General features: G+C 38.9%; 1 protein-coding gene across 3 annotated transcripts in view; it reads right to left on the reverse strand.

Moving 5' to 3' along the window:
- Window positions 1-1081: 1081 nt before the first annotated feature.
- The window catches only part of ALKBH8 (alkB homolog 8, tRNA methyltransferase), a 44383-nt gene continuing 25957 nt past the window's right edge, over window positions 1082-19507 (reverse strand). For all 3 annotated transcript variants that reach the window (XM_021529360.2, XM_021529365.2, XM_077781346.1), the window contains 5 exons: window positions 14926-15032; window positions 11804-11958; window positions 10721-10986; window positions 2945-3094; window positions 1082-1769 (listed from right to left, as the gene is read on the reverse strand). In XM_021529360.2, the coding sequence (XP_021385035.2) occupies window positions 1224-1769; window positions 2945-3094; window positions 10721-10986; window positions 11804-11958; window positions 14926-15032 (1224 nt within the window). In that variant the 3' untranslated portion in view covers window positions 1082-1223. The remainder of the gene's footprint in view (window positions 1770-2944; window positions 3095-10720; window positions 10987-11803; window positions 11959-14925; window positions 15033-19507) is intronic.

Consider the following 19507-nt stretch of genomic DNA (forward strand, 5'->3'; position numbering starts at 1 on the left):
TGCCAATACCATAGAGCTTGCTACAACTACAGGCAATCAACTGATATAACAGCATAGCTTAGCAGCACTGGTTTCCAGAGGCACCAACAGCCATTCATCCTGCAAAAGTCAGCCCATTGCTTTAGTCTCAGAAATGCATTCCAGGTGTCACGTTCCTTTGGTAGCACAAGAGTCGTATCAAAGAAATTGCACTAGTCCTTGCAGGCCACAGCTAAAAGAGTTGCTCTGAGTCAGCCAGCCCAGCATCAGTTCCCCTCTACTCCAGTCCTTTGTTCTCCTGAAGTGTATTAAATAAAACTTGCTCGACTGCCAACATTTAGAGGTTGAAAACACCCACCAGAAAACCTGCACCAATATTGCCTTCATGTTAATATTTTTCCCTTTTCCCCCCGGGGGAACTCAGGGTCACCCTACCCCCAAAAGTCCTGGTGCTACAGGCACAGAGACATGCAGGTGTGTAGCAGAGCCGGTCTGGCTGTTCCAGCTGGGCTGGAACTCACACCTCACAGGAACTTTCACACAACACTACAATGAAGAGCTACAGAAATCTGAGGATGGACAGCATGAATTGTGGGTATTTGAGAGTCAAGGAAGAGAAAAATGTCTCTGCTATCCCCAGTATCTTTCCAGTTCCCTTTGAGGAAATAATTATTACCACAACCAAGAGAATAAATTCCAAGCTGAAAGAGATCTGTCATCCCTCATAGACAACAAAACAGGCAAGACCAAACTTGAGGCAACAGTTTGACTCTTCAGCTTAACTGCCTCATATGCCATTCTCTCCCTGCTCCTTCATCCACACAGCAAACAGCTCTGCCTTTCCTGCCCAGAGCTCCATTCCAATTAGCTGGGGACTGCAGGGAAAGCACTGCAGCTGTATCAATATAAAATGGTGTAAGAGAAGGGAGAACTAGGCCCTTTGTCTTTAAAAGCTCAACACTGGTCTTAGTGATTTGCATGGGTAGTATTTTCCCACTTAATCCTCTTCACTGTAATTCAGAGAATAAAGCAAACACTCTGCAGAGGTAGTAGCTGAGTTGACCATTATTTTTTTTAACATATGCACACAGTGCTACCACTGTTATTAACTCAATGCACAATCTTTATTCTGCTATTTTAAAAGAGGCAATAGCTACAGCCTGCATTAAAAATGCCTTTCACAAAATACTTTTCACTGTAAAAAACAAAGAAAACTCTAGAGATAGTAGAGGAAGCATCACTGGCTACAATTTTTCTAGAATCACACACCAATTTCCTTGATCATAGTAACTCTTTTGAACCCTCACACAATCCAGGGATCTGCACACTGCTTCCAGTTCCCCTTCACAGAACACATGGTAATAGCGGTGGAAAATAGGGCTGAGTTCTTGCAATTCTTTGGAGCCACTTGGAACCACCACTGTATCAGCACTTCCCTCTTTCTTTTTCGTACCACCTTTCAGGTGCCAGGGAACCAGCAAATCTTGAGAGTGAAAAGAGGTTCTGTTAGTGTGAACAGGCAGTCTGAAGCTTTCATCCTTGAAGTCATTAAGGAGTTGGTGAGACCATGCTGAATCTTGGCTGCTGTTACCAGGCTCTTGGTCATTAAGTGGTCCCTGAGCTGTGCCAGTATACATTTCCTTGTCTTTGTTTTTACTACCACTCTTTTCTTTAAGGTACTTAGACTTCTGGTTTTTGTATTCTTGTTCCATTGCCCAGACATAAATGAGTGCTGTTCCACCAGGTCTTAGAAGCCGAGCTAGTTCCCGGATAGTAGCCAGTCTCCGCTCCTGCAAAGGAGAAGCAGAAGTGTGAAGCTAGTACATAAACAGAAAATCAGGAGAATGGAATGGCAGCAATTTCTCCTTATCCAAGATACAATAAAATTTGAAAAGGAGGTCTTTTCTCCTTGCTATTTATTTTCATTCATAATATAGCCCATCACTGTGTGCAAGGCAAGACATTTTCCTAAACACAATTTCTTCATCAAGACATTATTCACATCAAGCAATGGAATAGGCTGTCCAGGGCAGTGGTGGATTCACCATCCATGGAGGTATTTAAAGGACCTGTAGATGTGGCACTCAGGGACATGGTTTAGTGGTGAACTTGGCGGTGCTGGGTTAACAGTGGGACTTCATGATCTTAAAGTTCTTTTCCAGCCTCAACGATTCTACTATTCTCTTTCCAATTGAAAATAGTTCTGTACTGAGCAGGATTTCTTGGACATTTCTGCCCATCTGGAAAAGACAGACACCTTTTCAAGAATGTGATTCAGTATTTAAAATCCCAGATTCAAATCTACCACACCTGACGATGCACAGGCTAAGTTTGCAGCTGAAGGGCTCAGACTTACAGCTTAAACACAGGTTCTCCGACCACACAAAGATATGTCAGCCTCCTGCAAAACAGAGTTCCTTCTACTTATTTTTTTACTGGGTTTGGAAACATTCACTGTATTTACGGTATGGAAAGATCGGTGGGGCCCCTCTAAGATGGTCTAGAAACTTGTTGCCGTGGCACAGTTTCTGCCAGGAGAACCTCACCCAGCCCAGAGATACAGCAGACTGATCTCCCTTTTGTTTGGAGATGGACAACCAAAAAAACTCAAAATCACAGGATCTGCACAAGAGCCCAAGATCTGAGCCAGGAAACAATATATCTCTTGACTCCCAAAGCAGAGCCCCCTTCTCCACTGTCATTAATTACTAGCACACAAAAATGAAGCCCAAACATAGGACCAAAGCTTCAGGAGGAACAAGGGCATCTGAGAAGCAGAAGGAGAATGAGAACTGAAAATCTAAGAAGCAGCAGTAGCACAACAGCTTAACTCTGCTCTAACAACTGCTTACACCAAATGCAAACCTTGGATTTCTTCCCATTTTGTTCCTGCCTTTGCTTGTATGGTAGTATTAGCAGCTCTGCACAGCGATCCAACAGTAGAGCAGAGAGAGGGGTGACTTACTGCTGTTGAGAAGTGGTGGATTACAGCAATAGAGATGCAGGCATCACAAGAACCGCTGCGGATTGGCACTGACAGGGCATCACAGACAAACGCCTGGAAATGTTTTTCTCCACAAATATCCACCAGGTTTTTGCTGCGATCACAGCCAACCTAGAACAGAAAATGTTTCATTAAGCTTTTTGTGAGAGGATAATTATAAGACTGGAATATGATTTTCATTTGATGCTTACAGTAATAGAGACATCACAGTCTCCTACTGAGGGAACACAGTTTAAAATCAAAACAAGAGCAAGTGTAAGAAAATAGCCTTAAGAGGAGTACTTAATTCCCAGGTATAGACAAAAAGAACACAAACCTGATATGGACTTAAAATAAAGATGAAAGGCTGGATATTAGACAGCTCATTATAGCACCCTCATTTTGAACCAGCTTAAGACAGACCAAGTTTCAACCTAACTTTATTTCAAAATTCATTCAAGGTGTCTTCAAACGAGCAAAATGAGATGTGACCTAACCTCAGTATTTTCTTTTCATTTCAACTGCCATTTTTAACTTGACAACATTTGAAGCACCCAAACAGCAAACTCACAAAAGCTGATCTACAAGTGTAAACAATTATCTAGAGACTTTGGTGGTATCACTAAAATACAGCATACAGCTTCACTCATCACCCAGGTTTTGTCATTTCAATGTGAGGAAGTTCTCAGATACCTTTTTCTAATCCCTCATTATCACAATCCACAAAAAATTCAAGCTCAATATAATTTTACTAGGTCCTGTACAGTCCAGTGAAGTGACCCCTAGGACCATTTCTGAATATCTCACAAAACATTCATTTTTTTCCCCTTTTAAACCCAGCAGTCAGCCTGCTACACCTGCCCAGTGTCCACATCAAAGGCAGTAAGACAAAACTTACCATCTTTGAAAAATCAGCATCTAGAAGTGTTTTTTACATGCTTGCATAAAAACAATAAATCTAAATTGACCAAGATACCTTCTGAAAGAAATAGTGAGGCATGTGCCACCCTTGTTTTCATGTCTGCCATGCATACTGAATATGCAAACCAAAGCCCTGCTACAAGGCTGTATACCAAACTCTGCACATATGAGAATAATACATTTATTTGTTTTCAAGGATCAGCAACAAATAGATAGCAGAGAACAGGTTCAGAATCATAAATAATTACTGTTGACAATGTTTATTGCATTTGACACTGAAAGAATACTAAACCATCTTTGACGCAAGAATAGCAAACAGCTTGCCCTGCGTAATCAACCCAAAAGAGACAACAGTACCACTAAAGCTAAAAACCTCTTTTGCAATGATTAATGAAAATATATTTATTTTCCATCATAATTTTCCATTTTACCTGTTCAAGTCCTTTTATCTTTTAACCTACCACCACAGTTTTGAAGAAAACCAGAATTCTGTTCCAGTCTTATTTCCTGAAAGCTTACCAGTGAGCTGCCTTCTACTCAGGTTCCTTAGTTTTGATCCAAAGTAAATGAAACAGCTATGAAAACACCAACCTAACAATACAAGATAATCCTCCACAAAAAACTACAAACATGTAGGTATTATCCTGCCAATTAGCAATAAACAGACCTGAAAAGATCAATCCTAACATTGCTTTCTTCACACTCATTCCTTGGTCTCTCGCATTTCCTGAAGCACTGAGTGAATTGTGTTGTTTATGAATTAAAAAAGGAAGCACTTGCTTACCTGAATGCAAACAAATCCCCATCATTTTACACTTGGCAGCCAACTGAAGTATCTTTAAATTACTCTGACAACCTGCATGTTAGTGATTGCACACCTCATTACTGGTACCTTTAACTACTTCTGCAATTAAGACACTGGCTTTTAGTACTTAATAATAAAACTCAAAGGACCAAATGTACTGCTGGCAGAAGGAGGAGGAAGAAAACTTGCAGCTTCCACTGACAGCAAGCCTTCTCAGAAAGAATTGCTTTGGACCTCCACATCTAGAGTGAAAATGCCTGGATAATGGAACACAATCCCCCATTCCCAAAATGACCTTGAAAAGGACTACAATGTATGTTGATGAAATCCAATGAACTGAGAATGAGAACAAAGGCATGACTGCCAGATAAGTCCTCATTTGCATCTAAATTATAGCAAATATTATGAGGTCAGGTTTACTTGTACTGACATACTTTCTAAAGCAAATGTACATCCAAAGCAAAAAGATGCTGTTTCACAGTGAAAATAGAGACCTTGAAACCGAACACTTTGAACACACAGCTGCTCTAAAATAGATATACTGGGCTAAAACTTTACATGGTTTTAAATGTAAGCAGGACAATAGGTACTATGCATATATGCATAAATGGTGAACACATGGAATCATCACAGATGCCTGGCATTGAAACTAGGCAACTTTAGCATCTTTGCTAGAATTAACCCTAGGTGATATTTCAAAATAATTATAATCACCACATTCCTGCATTTTCTGACTTACAAGAGACATGCATGCATTAAATTTGTTTCAATCACTTAAAAAATCAGTAAGATAGCAAAAAACTACCTTAAATTAGTCCATCTGTGGCTTTTATGAGTACAGAAAACATTTACTGCAAACTCAACTTTTCCCAATTCCATTACTAACTGATTTTTAAATTCTAACATATGAAGAAGCTTTGATTTGATGAAACTTCATCTACAGAAGAGTTCAAAGGACTGTTTTAATTGAGAACAAGTTCCTCTCTCTATAATTAAATATATAATAAAAACATTTAAAACTTATCTCAAAATATAGCTGGAAAGCTTTCATTTTTGCCAGTTCATATCTCTATTTTCGATGCTCAGGATAGGATATTTATTGTCTTTGCTGGCATCTCTTCCAGAAAAGTGGAGAAAGGCAGATGAATTACTATTAGTCCAGTGTCCAAACCCAAAAGAATCTAATACACCTCTTGGTGAGTCAAGCTATATGTGTATGTTTTTAGGCTTTCTATTCCTCATTATCTGTGAGTCTTCTCAATCATTTCTTATACCTTAGCTTTCCAAATCAAATTCCTTGCTAAAACTCCAAAATTTCTCATATATATCTCAAATAGCATGGCTGATTATTCAGCTGAGTCTACCTCAGCAAGTCCACCTCTCAGCAAGTCATTCCACACCTTTCAATATTCCCATAAAGGAGGCTGGCTTCTCAGATTTTGCTCCAGACATCCATTCCTACATCCTTGCCTTTTTGGGAAGTACCTCCATCCATCTCTTCACCACATTTTGTGATGTATACAATGGCTCACAGGAACTCAAGAGTGGTCACTGACAGGTACTGTGACTGAAATTCACTTGGACTTCAGGCACTGATTTTCAGTGTATAAGGATAAATATTAACTGCATCCAACTCTTACTTGAAGACAGGAAAACTGTATTAGTATGGAGGCCTGTAATTCTCTAGAGCTCTAGAACTCCAACAAACAAAAACTTAGACACCTGTGACTTATCTGAGTGTGCAGCAGCTCTGTACTGGTTTCCTGGAAATTGATAACATAGGCAGTTATGCCATTTTGCTCCTTCAGGTTCCCAGGCACCTTCCCCTCCACATTTACAGCAAGGACTACCTAAAGTAGATTTCATAAAATCTGTTCAATGCAGTGGTTTGGTATAGATCACTGGGGGAAAAAGATAATAATAAATAGCTTGCTTTGTAGTTATGCTGCAAATCTGCAAAAGATAAACCCTCTTGCATGCTGACAAAAAGATAAGATAGGTTGAGGTTACCCACCACTATGTGTTTTCTTTCTATGTTATCTCATTGTAACTAACTCAGACTGGTAGACTTAGTTCATTTAAGTATCTGGGAACCTAATTTATTCAGCACATTACAAAGTGATGAACAAAACATCTAACTCTGAAATCCAACCACCAAATGGAATTATGTCACTCTCCAGAGAAACCCCTCAGCTATAACTAACAGCACAAGAAGCTCAAGAAACCAAATTACATTCCAGCAAACAATTCATCTAAGTCAGGCTTTCAGCATTCCTTTCATGTAATGTTTTGCTTTTCCATTGCATGTAGTCAGGATATCTCTGAAAGCAAAGTGCTATGCCTAAAGACCTGGAGTTAATTTCTCAGTGACAAAGCAACAGAACCAAGTTGAGCAATTCACCTTCCATTCTAGTTTTGTGCTGCTCATGCCCAGTTCCTTCTCAGCTCTATTCTCAGATCTCTCGCCCATTTAATGACTCTTATTCACTGACAGAAACGAGCAGGAAAGGTTCATCTGTCTCACTTTTCAATTGCTAAATATGGTGAACTTACTCCAGGTATACATTTACTAATTGGTTTTGTCCCTCTTGCTTTTGCCCACTACTCGTAAGTCCTTGGGAGAGGAATCTATTCCCAATCTGTACAAACCCAGTGCAATTAAACGCCACCCAACTTTATGCAACTATACCACAGTAAATATTCACTCTCTCTCCTCCCCACACCCTGGAAAAATCAAATTTTTATATAGTTCTAGTAGATCACAGTTTGGGATAGTAATGCAGAAAACAGAGGTGCACATCTCAGAGCAAAAGTAGGTCTTACAATGTCTTGTGAAATATAAACTGTGTTACCAATTACCTCTGAATGATACACACAACAGAAATAGGAATATCCGTATTAAAGCAAATAATCTTGGCTCCTCCATTGCCATATTTTTTTCCTATCATCAGTACTCTGCCAAGTAGAGTAATTTCTTTATACAAAAAGGAAACATATCTACCCTATGGCATTTTCAGTTATTTGCCACTGAATTTCCCACTAATTTATCCGTTCAATTAAAAATGTAAACCACAGATTTGAAAGACTTCAATGACTTTTCATTCATGCTGTAGCTCTGTGAGGATTCTGAACGTTCCTGCAGAAACTTACACATCACCACACCTACCTGAACACTGGAAACAAGGAGACAAAGCTAAAGTGCATAGAAATTAATGAGATCATTGCAATAATATCAATTAAACCCTTGTGGTAATCGGGGGAATGGCTACAGTTGAAACACATTATTCTATAAAAAGAAAAGCTTTGCTTACAGAGATGAATTATCAGCTTGAAAGCACCTAAATAAAATCAGTTAAAATAATCCCCCCAAATGAAATTGGGTGAGGAGAGAATTATGGAAAAACAACACTAAAACCATGTCTCTTTCCTGCTGTCATTTAAACAATAACAAGGTGAGCAAGACAGAAAAAGTAATCTGAAACTCTGTTATATTCATCCCTTTTCTGGCCTTTGTGCTAGCTATATCAGACATGCATTCCATCTCCAGCTGAAACATCCTTAATCTGAATTTGTTTGGCATGGAATTGCTGTTCTCTCAGTATCAGAATAATGCAGCCATTACAGCACTGTCACTTTTGCTGAGCACAGTTGGACTCATGCATTTCATTGTCACACGAGATACTCAAATAGATAAGGCCACATGTAATCATCCAGAGAAACTGAAAAAACTACATTAGCATAGGCCACAGAGGGGATGTTTTCAGACAGTACCTGAAGAGTAAAACACCAAGAGAGTTACCTTATCTGTGATCTACCATTAGCACTGCTACTTAAAGCATAAAAGCATATTGCTTGCCTTCAGGAAATGCTTGCCTCAGGTTTTCAGTCCTTTTGAGTCAAAACACCCCAAGCTACAGAGCTGTGCCAACAGTGCCTTACACAATCCCTACACAATCCTAATTTCACAGGACTGTTTTATTGCTTCTTTCCCAACAGGACCTGGGCTAAGAGCTCCATTACACTGTGCACAAAAAATGAGATGTAGAATTTACTAAGTTTATGGGTGGATTTTATGCTTCCAACTAAATAGGAGTAAATGACACCCTGCATATAGAGACCATTCCTTTTATCCCAACAATGCACCTGATACATAAAACATTCTGTAATCCCTCACTCTCAGCTCTATGACCAAATGATGGTAGATGGAACAGCACTTGAGATACCCTGTCAAAAGTTTAAAAACACCTGTAAACACAATATACACAGGGTTTTTCTTAACCACACTTTGGCTCCTACAGAAAAAAAAAATCTGGTAGAAAGGAGGAGTCAAATCCATCCTCCTGAGGCTCTGTGCTGACTTGTAGATGAAAACAACCAAAATGCAAAGTCTAGAGTCTATCTCCATCTAAGAGACACTAATTGTCACCATTGGAAAATAAAATGTCAAGGGAGGCCAACTGAATGAAGCAATTCCCAGATTCTATTTTTCAACTGTTCCAACTGCTTCTTTAATAGTTTCATCCCTTTCACTGTTGTTTTTCAGGTTTTTGATTTCTCCTGCAGACACATATGAAACTAAGTAACTCCTAAAGTAACAAAGGAGAGGAACTGGATTTCCTTTTATTGCCAGCCAATATGTGATCCTTCCTTTCCTTAGCTGGTTAACTGTGGGCTCCAGAAAAACAGACTGATGCTGGAAATTTCAGAACACAGTATCTTGCATTAATTTCACTTTAAAAGTCTACCACAAACCTCCACAACTGCAATTTACCTAATCCATTCTAGGACCCATTGACCCTCATGATACTCTGATAAATGTTTCTCCTCTCTAGTTAGGCTTGCCGATTTTTCTTAGAGCAAACAGGACTGAAAGAAAAAGAGACTGAAATTATATATATACTGAATATACTGAAATTAATAATTGGGCTACAGCAGCCAGGCATAAAAATGCCTACTTATTAATTGGTTGATGTTGCTCTAGCCCATAAGAACAGTAAGGGAGATAATACACTAACACAATCAGCATTGTAAATAACAACTTCTCTTTTTTAGCTGAATATAAATAACAGGACAGAAACTCCTGAAAAAGATGACTCCAAGTTCTATTATCAATAATGAATGCCTTGCCCTACATAGAAGTTTTCAAGTCTGATGGATTTCAGAGTGTTACACAGGACAAATATGTGAAAGAATCAGACAATCTTGGAACAAGAGAGAGCAGATACCATAACATGCACTTCTGAGATTTCTCTTGGGTTAAAACAAGGCAAGTTTGACTCTTTTTTTATTCCCTCAAAAAAGGTCTTTTAAATATTTGCAATGAGAGCTATCTTTTGGTTCATATGTCTACATACTTCATCTCTCCCTGATAGGAAGGAGGAGACATAAAACTGAACTAAGTACAGACTGTGAGACAGTGAAAGATTGAAAATGAACAAGAATTATGTCAGAACTGTCTAAAAGTGAAGAAAAAGCAGTGGAAGGCCAGAAATCTATACCAAAGTTACAAGTTCCCTGTGAATTTTATGTTGGCATATTTACTGGGCCAGTGCAAAGAGCCTGAGGTAGAACAGTCAAAAATGGTTATCATTCACAAATGAGACATGTCACCAGGCCATAGGGAACTGAAGAAGTCACAAAAAATAGCATTACCCACTGAGATTTCACTCACCAAAAAAATGAAAATTTCATTGGAAGCATTCAAAGTGCCCAACCATTTAATACATTTATTCAACACCAATGACAAGAAAACCTAAACCATCCATTACAATTTTTCAATCCACTGCATCCATTACTATTTTTCTTAATGTATTTTGAATTACAAAACAGAAGTGGTTTAGAAAAAAAGAAAAAGGTAAAGCACATCATGAATACAGGTGGAAACTTAAGACAATCAGTACTTGATCTTGGATCAGGAAATAGCTTTCTGTTCTCAGCATTCTTCCAATGCCAACTTGAACCTCCAGCATTCTACCAGTGCCTGACAGAATAAACACCAGAGACAACAAAAACAAGTAACAGTCGCTACTTACCATGTACAAATCTTCATTGATGCCGAGGTACTTCCCGTTACCACAACCAATATCAGCCACTATTGACCCTGTTGGCAGGGACCTGAGAAACTCTACAATTCGGGGCCAAGGGCTATGCCTGGTACTGCTGAAGTGTGTGGCAATCTCTTCATACACCTTGTGTACATATTCTTGCTCCAGCTTTGAGGCCTCCATCTCATTCTGGGGAAATGAAGGTTGCACCAGTCTCTGCTGTCCTTTCTGGCTGTCACAGACAGATGGGTAGACTAGATACAGCAACAGATACAAAATATTAATTTTTAAGAAATTCCTCATTGATTAATCATATTTAGTAAAATTAAACTAAAAGTGAAACATTAAAATGCAAAAAATGCTTCAGTCCTCCTTTATCTTTTAAAAACTGAAACACAGGTCCAACTACAGAAGTGTCTGATGACCTGAAAATAAGTAACCAGCCCTCATGTACCAGAGTCTGTTTGCAATTATGATTAACCTGCTATGTTAATGAAGTTTATGTTCTCAAAACTGAGATAGTGCCCCCAGTACCAAAGACCACAACATCATTACAATTCAGCCTCTGAAATTCTATTTTAAGGGCATAAATGGACTTCAGTTCCATGTAATCCTTGAGCCACCTATTATTAATTTCTACTGCCCTAAGGCACTTTACATGGCTCTGTCACAGCTGATATGACTACTTCTCCTTCCCTAATGTACCTATTTTCTCAAAATTAGAGGCCCCCTCAAAAAAAAAAAAAATCAAAGCTGAGGAAATAACTTGAAGAATAGTAATTATTTCTATTTTGTTACATTATAAATGTAACAAAATGCCAATGAAACACAAGACTCCAGATTACTTGCCTGGCTCTGGAGCGAGTCAAATGCCTTCCTGTAAAGAGAAACTCCAGCAACCACATGAATGCAGCCAATTCAAGCCATATAGTATGCTATGAACCATCCAGGAATAGCTATGATGACTGCCAAAACTACCCAAGGGAATCAAATTATTTTCTCAAAACAAAAAAAGCTACCTATTGGTGATAAATAGTAATTTTGACTTGAAGATTGCCTCAAGACACTTACTGCAATTGCAAGGGCTTCTCCTCACTTTCCTGAATGTAAACGATGTCCTTGTTTCCCTTCGATTTAATGTTAAATCTCCAACATCAGCAGTGATTGTTCTAACTTTTTGCCCAAGTTCTGATGCTTGAACAACATCATATTTTCTGGGTGTGATCCTAAAATAAAGCAACACAGAATAAAGAAATAATTCAACTTGCATCAGAAAAAACCAAATCCATCTTTGTATGAGGGCAATACCTAGACTCTGAGAGAAATGTGATTACAACATCCTATTTAACATACTTCTTATTTTCAGATTTCAACTCATTCAATTTCAGAGAGAAAAGAGATGACAAACTAATGACATGAATTAAAGTGTTGTTTAATTGCATGTAATTACATTTCCCTATCCTCCTTCTATTTTCTTCCATAAAGTTTGATTGCTTATTTGTCTAGTACTTTTTTATAAATATATATTTTAATATATTTATTTTTTTCCTGGTTTTGGCTGGGATAGAGTTAATTTTCTTCTAAGCATCTGTGCTAACAGAAGCAGTGCTGTGTTTGGGGTTTAGCATGAGAATAATGTTGATGACACACTGATGTTGCAGTTGTCTCTCAGTAAATGCTTAGTCTAAGTGAGGACTTTTCAGTTGCCCATGCTCTGCCAGTGATGAGGAGGGCACGATAAGCTGGGAGAGAGCAGGGCCAGGCCAGCTAATCTGAACTGGCCAGAGGGATATTCTGTACCACAGATAGTGCATGAACTGGGCAATGGGCTGGACATCAGTCACTGCGTGGTGAACAACTGCATTGTGCATCACTTGTCTCTCCTGGGTTTTGTTCCTCTCTCTCATTTCCTTTCATTACTATTATGAAGACTTCCCAAAATAAAATGCTGCACCTCTTCTTCCTTGACACAGAGTGGTTTTATAATTGCAGTGCCAAGAATACAGTTTTGCCAAGTTATTCAACCAAATATGAGAAGCATCACTAATGAACTTCATCAGAAAAGTCAGAATTTTACTTTCACCTATGTGTCAAAAAGAGAATACATCTTTTGTCCTCCCTGATGACACTACATAAGTTTACTTCTAAACCATCTCTTTCCCTTTTACAGAGAACTGAACAAAAATGCTTTTCCTGTACACTTTGTTAATGGGGTCAAAACAAAGTCTCTAATTCCTTGGCATCCAAGCACACACACTGAAAACATGTCCAGATTAATTTAAAAAATGACTCTTGACTTCTGCAGTATGGATAAAAGGCATCACAAATATTATTACATTTATTTTGACATTATGTATGCAACTGAATTAGTTACAGCTTCTCGCTGGATGATTTGAATTTTAATTACAATACGACATTCCAGCACTATGATGCAAAGCTTACTCCAGTTGAGTATCTTGACCCACTACTGCTTTTAAAAACATAGAGAAGAAATATATTTAGGAAATGTGGACAAGAACCAGCATTGGAACCATGAGTACAAAGGTCTGGGATCTTCATTTTCAATGTAGTTTATTAATTGGTTCTCAAAAGATAATAATCTCTTGAAGGTAACAAGTCAGTTAAGCAATAATCTCATTCCATACTTTTAATAGACAGATACACTATTCCAACTTCAATGGCTGCTGGCCAGTACTGTAAGTGCCCAGTATGCATCCTTCTGCCTCCTGGGAGTGTGGCTGCACAGCACTGGCTTGGAAAGAGCAGAGCTGGTAGCCCTGGAGAAAGCTGAGGCCTCAGAAAGGGCAAGCCCTCCTTCCTCTGGGAGCTGTTTTTAAATGGAGGCTGTCCCACTGGCCCTTGTTCCAGTTACAGCCTCAGATGCATCCCCAGCTCTGTCTGTGCACAGCCACCACCTTGACACTGGGCTGGTGTTCCAAACTGACCTCAGCACAGCCCATAGAGCTGCCTGATGCCTGGGGGTGGGAACTGCCCACCAGCTTCCCTGGCCAGCAATGTCACTGACATGGAAACTGCACGGTGTTCTCAGAGTTGCACGTGACCTTTCCAAAAGACAGCTGGTATTAGACAGGACAGCATAAGAAGCTTACAATGCTGGTATCTATATTCAGTCCTGTATATCAAACAAGGAAATTCACTGCCCTAGGCTTCTATACTGATACACATCAGAAGTACGAAGTGCTGTTTATAACTATTTAATTTAACAAGGGAATATACAGGTGGTATAAGAGCTCTCTAAAATTAACAACGTAAAGGTTATCAGGGAGTTAACATTCACCCTGTTTCCATAATGCATATTAACCAGCAAAATTAAAAGGCAGAAAATTTTCTGCCAATAAAAGGATTTGGTATTTAATTCATACAGAATATAATTAGTGTCTCCAGTTCACGGCTGAACCAGTGATGGCTTGGGTCAAACAAAGGAAGAAATGCTTACTGTGGGCATTTCTGTCCAATACAGGGCTGCCATACACTCCTGAAATGCATTACTGTTGCACTCAGAGCTCAGCAAGGTTTTAGCCTTTTTGCCAATTTCAGCACTCCACTTGTAAGTATCTCCCAGTGGTGCATGATTAAAAAAGCGTGTATTTAAATTCTACAATAAGCACAGCCCCAAGACGTATTTCAAGAATTCTCTTAGAAGCATCCCAAAACTGCTCAATGCAGTCTTACCAGCAGCTATAAGTGTCCCTAAAGCAGTTGGGAACAGCTCAGGAAGACTCCCCTCTGTCACCCTCAGGCTCTCAGTGCAGGGGAAGTCAATTTTTTAAACTCTTAAGCCCCTCTCTCAAGTCTTTGGCATATGTGATCCAATGGGAGAAGTCGTGGGCTGAATAGAGAGAAAGGGAATGGTGACACTAATTGCACTACAATCCTTTGCCAGCTCAGAGTCATTGAGAACTTTCACACTGCAGATACGAGAGCAATTTCCGATTGAAACTTCACTTATGACAGCAGCAGGAAACACCTCAGGGACTGGCAATTAGCTCCCTAAATCCCCAAGTTTTTCAATTTAACCTAAGCAGCATCTGAGCAGAGGAGTGAATTTGTATATTAATTATAAAACTTGATTTCTTTCAGGCAATTTTAAACACAAAATGTCATTAAAAAAAGCAAATAAATAATATTTATTATTCCTCTATTATCAGCAATGCAGGGACTCTTACACATACCCATGTGTCCACAGGTATCTGGATTCTCCAGTCATCACCAATAAGCTGCATCGGGGCAACATAATTGCCACTGTATGGCCATCAGGGTGTTTGAAATCCATCACAATCTAAAAAGAAACAAAACCAGTCACCATGAAGGAGCATGACTTATAGGGCTTCATATATAAGCCAGGTATTCTCAAGTCCTAGCTTTGTTTCACTAATGCATTCAACTGAATATTGCTATGAAACAGCTACGTATTTCCTAGGGATGCAAAAGTCTCCAGGTGCCATGTCCTAAAGTTCCCTCCTTTTCAGTACAATGTTCAAACCTCAGGCAGTTACAAATATATGTAGATAGAGATAATTAAAATTACATATAAATTTCTTTTCACAATAAAAACTTTGTAAGAACAGTAGCACTGTTCAATCTCTGTGTGTACCTGTAAGGCAGGAAAGGACTGCTATCCCACAACTAAAGGCAGCTGCATGAGAGGAAGAGAGGGCTCATTTGCTGTATTTCAAGCATCTAAAAGTTATGTACCTGGACTAAGGCCATCAGCTACTTTTTTTTGGTGATATATATGCAGAGAGACAAGTTTCTCCACAGGGTTATTCATCCTAGTGTAAAATGTAGAGCTAAGTGATGTGGAATGACCCTATGCCCTCTGGAACTGCCTATCTGTTCACAGTGGATGAGCTGAGACAATTAGCTCAGTAGATACATAACGTGCAGTTAAGCAGTGTTAGGTGAGAGAAATAATTTCCCACCTGCCCACATTCTTGGAGATTTGAAACACAACAAGTACATCCCAAGATCCAGCCTAACATGCCAACTACCAGACCATCTTTTTATTATCTGCTATCTGGCTTCCAGCCACAGCAAGATACTGAGGTAACACTTTCAGCTTTATTCCAATTTCACAGCCCAGATGGCAGTGGTACATTTTGCTTCTGCTTGGGCTAGGAATGTTATCCTTTTACATTTCCCAAATGAGAGAAACTCTTGCTGTGGAAAATAAGGAGCAGGTCATTTAAGCAAGCCAAATGAGTTACAGAAGACTTACTGAAAAAGAAAAGTGGTCAAAACCTATTCAAGTCAGCAGTTCCTTGCACACTGGAGAATTAGCACCATGAAAATACTGCATCTGATTTGTAACCTACTAAGTATGCAATTTAAAAGCAGACTTGCTCCAGTATGCCAGATTGAAACAAATTAGGCAGCTCTCCTTCTGTGTACAGATGCGTTTAACAAAGAAAAAACAGTGGTGCAACAATCAGTCATTCAGCACAGAAACCCAGCATGACAGACTGAATAAGCAAGACTCTTAAACACTACAAATTGCCACTAACAACAATTACTATTTAATGTTGTGCACACTGAAGCAAAGCACAGTGGCATTTACATTTTTAGGAAAAAAATTATTTATGCTGTACTACCACTCAGAATGACATTTTCCAGTTGGGCTATCTAAATTTAAGGAAAAAAGTGACAAGGGTGACAAACAGTGGGTTTGAAGGGGGTAGAGAGATATTGGGGAAGAGTAATAAAGAATAACTATAAGCTCTGATTAATGATCATGAAATGTTTCAATAGCTGCACAAATACATGAATGGCAGCCACTTGCTACTGTAGTCCCTCCTTTGGACTTTGCAATTTCTTCTAGGAAACCTCAAAGAAGCATGGAGTGAGAAAGGAGAAAATACAGTGGACTTGACAAATCTGATGGGGATGCTGTCCTGTAAAGCACAGTAGCAGCAAGTCTCTGCAAAAAGATGCAGCTATCTGGCAAGGCAAATGAATCAGAAGATAACTAATCAGGACCAGCAAGTAAAGAAAGAAAAAGCATGAAAAGAAAAGAAATGGGGAATGAAGTGGTAGGATGAAATTGGTGAGATGATGCCTCAGTCTGTCTTATGCCTCACTGGCTCACTGTTGCTGGGGACAGGAGTGAAGGGACAAGAGAGAGTCCAGGTTCTTCAGCAGTATGGCATAATAAATTGAACACAAGAATGTGTAGATTCCTTCCTGGAAGGAATCCCGTTACCCCACTGGTCCTCTATCTGAGTCAGTAGTAACTACAAAGCTCTATTTTTGCAGATGATATTACAAAACTGTATTTTATCCATGAATCAAGCAGGAGACCTTTAATGGGTCCCCTGCATTTCCAGTTCCCATCTCCCTCCAGGGTCCAAGAGGACCTTGTTCCCTTTCACGTCAGTCACCAGGCTGGTGACTCCATACGAAGTAGTGGGAAACAACAGTATCTCCAGCTCCCTGCTTTCTCTCCTGCTTTACCTCATTCATCTCCAATTCCTCTTCCCCCACCATCTGTGTGGCCCCAGAGTCTCTTCACAGGAGATGCTCCTCAAACCCTGTCCTGTAAACAACTATGTATCCAAAACAACAGAGGTTCAGAGTGCTCTATAGACAGGTGACATGTTGGGAATGAGAGGCCACAAAACTATCCCTGGAAGCTGGATTTTCAGGCAGCAGTGGCAGGAAAAGGAAGAGAAGAATAGCATGTTCTCCTGGCTGAATTACACTAACCCAACAAGAAATATATGAAGCAAAATTTCTGATGGTGCACAATTTGAGGCTGAAAAGCAAGAATTTCTCTTTGTAACATCTAGTCCTCACCAGAACAGAATCCCAGCTCTGTTCTTGCTTTTCCAGGAAGGGAAAGCTTCTGTACTATAATGTCATTTTGTGTATAGCTGCTCCCCATCCAACTGAATTTCATCCTTATGAGAAGCTGTGATGATTTGGGAAGGAAAATATAAATAAAGGATTAATTTACTTGTAAATGGACAATGACGTAAGGTAATAAGCAGTAATTAAAAGAGTCAAAAATCCAAATCCAAAACTGACTTTTTCTTATGAAGCAGACTGAGGTCTTAAGCTAGAATATATTAAGGTTTTGCACTGATCTATTTACAACAAATTTGACATTGCAATTGAGACAGAAAATAAAATTTAAGGAACACGTGAAGAAAACTATTATAATTCCTATGCTTCATTCCTTTACCTAGACTAATTGCACCTGAATGCTTAAAAAACCAAGCAGGAATACTTCTTCTATCCTTTTTTACAGCACAGTAAGAAGATTCAACCCAGAAGGATTTCTGAAGAACCCTATTGTTATCTCTGGCAAGCCTGTTACTGACTGAAGTAGATAACATTCCCACACTCCTCTATGTGTCTTTATCCTGGCAGAGCATTCTCAATTGTCACTGTCAAACACACATGCAAACAGAAGATTAACACATTTGCTCCTCTTTTTAATTTACTAAGGACTTAAAATCAATAAAGCAACTTTGCCACTGCTGAATCAATCTGCTTCATGACAGCTTTGCTCCACAGGAGCTATTTCCAATTACTATTTTTGTTTTTACCTATCTTCTTTTTTCTCTTAGATGGCAGAGTCAATAAAGATCCAATTTCCAGCTAGCTCATGGTGTATCATCCAAGGATTACAATAAAAAAATAAAAATAGTGGGTGCTATATAAGTTTTACCATTTTTCCTTCTACTATGGAAAAAGTGGGTCTCTGAATATAGCAAAAAAAAAACAAAAACAAAACAAAACCTAAAAACTTTAAAGAAACAACCAGCTAATATCTATTTGTGGTTTTAAATAACTTGTCATGATGCCAAGTTATTTAAGAGAGAGTGTTCATGACAAAGGAGCATAGCTTTAGGGATGGCTAAACATCAAAGCAAAGAGACACCCATATCACGAGCATTGTTCCTTGTAGCATAAAATATGGCAAAGTGCAAAAATCAGAAAATAATCCAACATAGGAAGGGAATAAAGTATCTTTTTTTTAACACCACAGGGTGCAGAAGTCTGCACCACCTTTCAGTGCAGTGGTACTGTACTTCATGAAAGAGTAGGAGGATGAAGGTGAATGACTGGTCTATCAAACAAGTAGAGATTCAAAGGGAAAACAGAAATAATGCAAGAGAGCTATAAAGACAATGTCAATAAGAAATTCACAGCTACAGTGGGGACTGACTTATTTTTCTAAGCTTTGTCTCTGATGCAATTTGTATTTGATGATAATAGACTATCTTAGACGAAACATACTCTAAAGCTAAAAAAAGTATAATGTGGAATGCTTCTCAAGTCTCTGACATAGTTTACTGAATTTTCAGAGAGCAAAGACGGATTATCAGCCTACATAACAGTTTCCCACATGTAAAACAGATGAAAAAGAATGTCTACTTCAAAGACAGCTGAGAAGTTTAAAGCCTACACACAGAGCTTGAACAACACAGTGGGGCTCTATGCAGAGACAAGAACCTGCTGGCTCACACAGGACCAAGGCAATTAATCGGTAACATACAGCACCTTTCACTGCAAAACCCATGCTAAATTCCAAAATTTGGGAATCAGAAAATGATGAATTTTCAAAGGAAAGTAATTAGGATTATCTTTCCTGAATAATCTACATCATAGCCAATTTACCTTATGTAATATATGCAGATATTTACATCATGTATCATGTACATACTCTGGCCATACTTCAGAAAACAAGTGCAGCATTGACAATCGTGACAATGAACTATTTCAGTACTGCATTTCTCAAAAAATCTCAAC

The sequence above is a fragment of the Lonchura striata genome, chromosome 2 (assembly GCF_046129695.1).
Source record: "Lonchura striata isolate bLonStr1 chromosome 2, bLonStr1.mat, whole genome shotgun sequence".
In the NCBI taxonomy this organism is placed as follows: domain Eukaryota; kingdom Metazoa; phylum Chordata; class Aves; order Passeriformes; family Estrildidae; genus Lonchura; species Lonchura striata.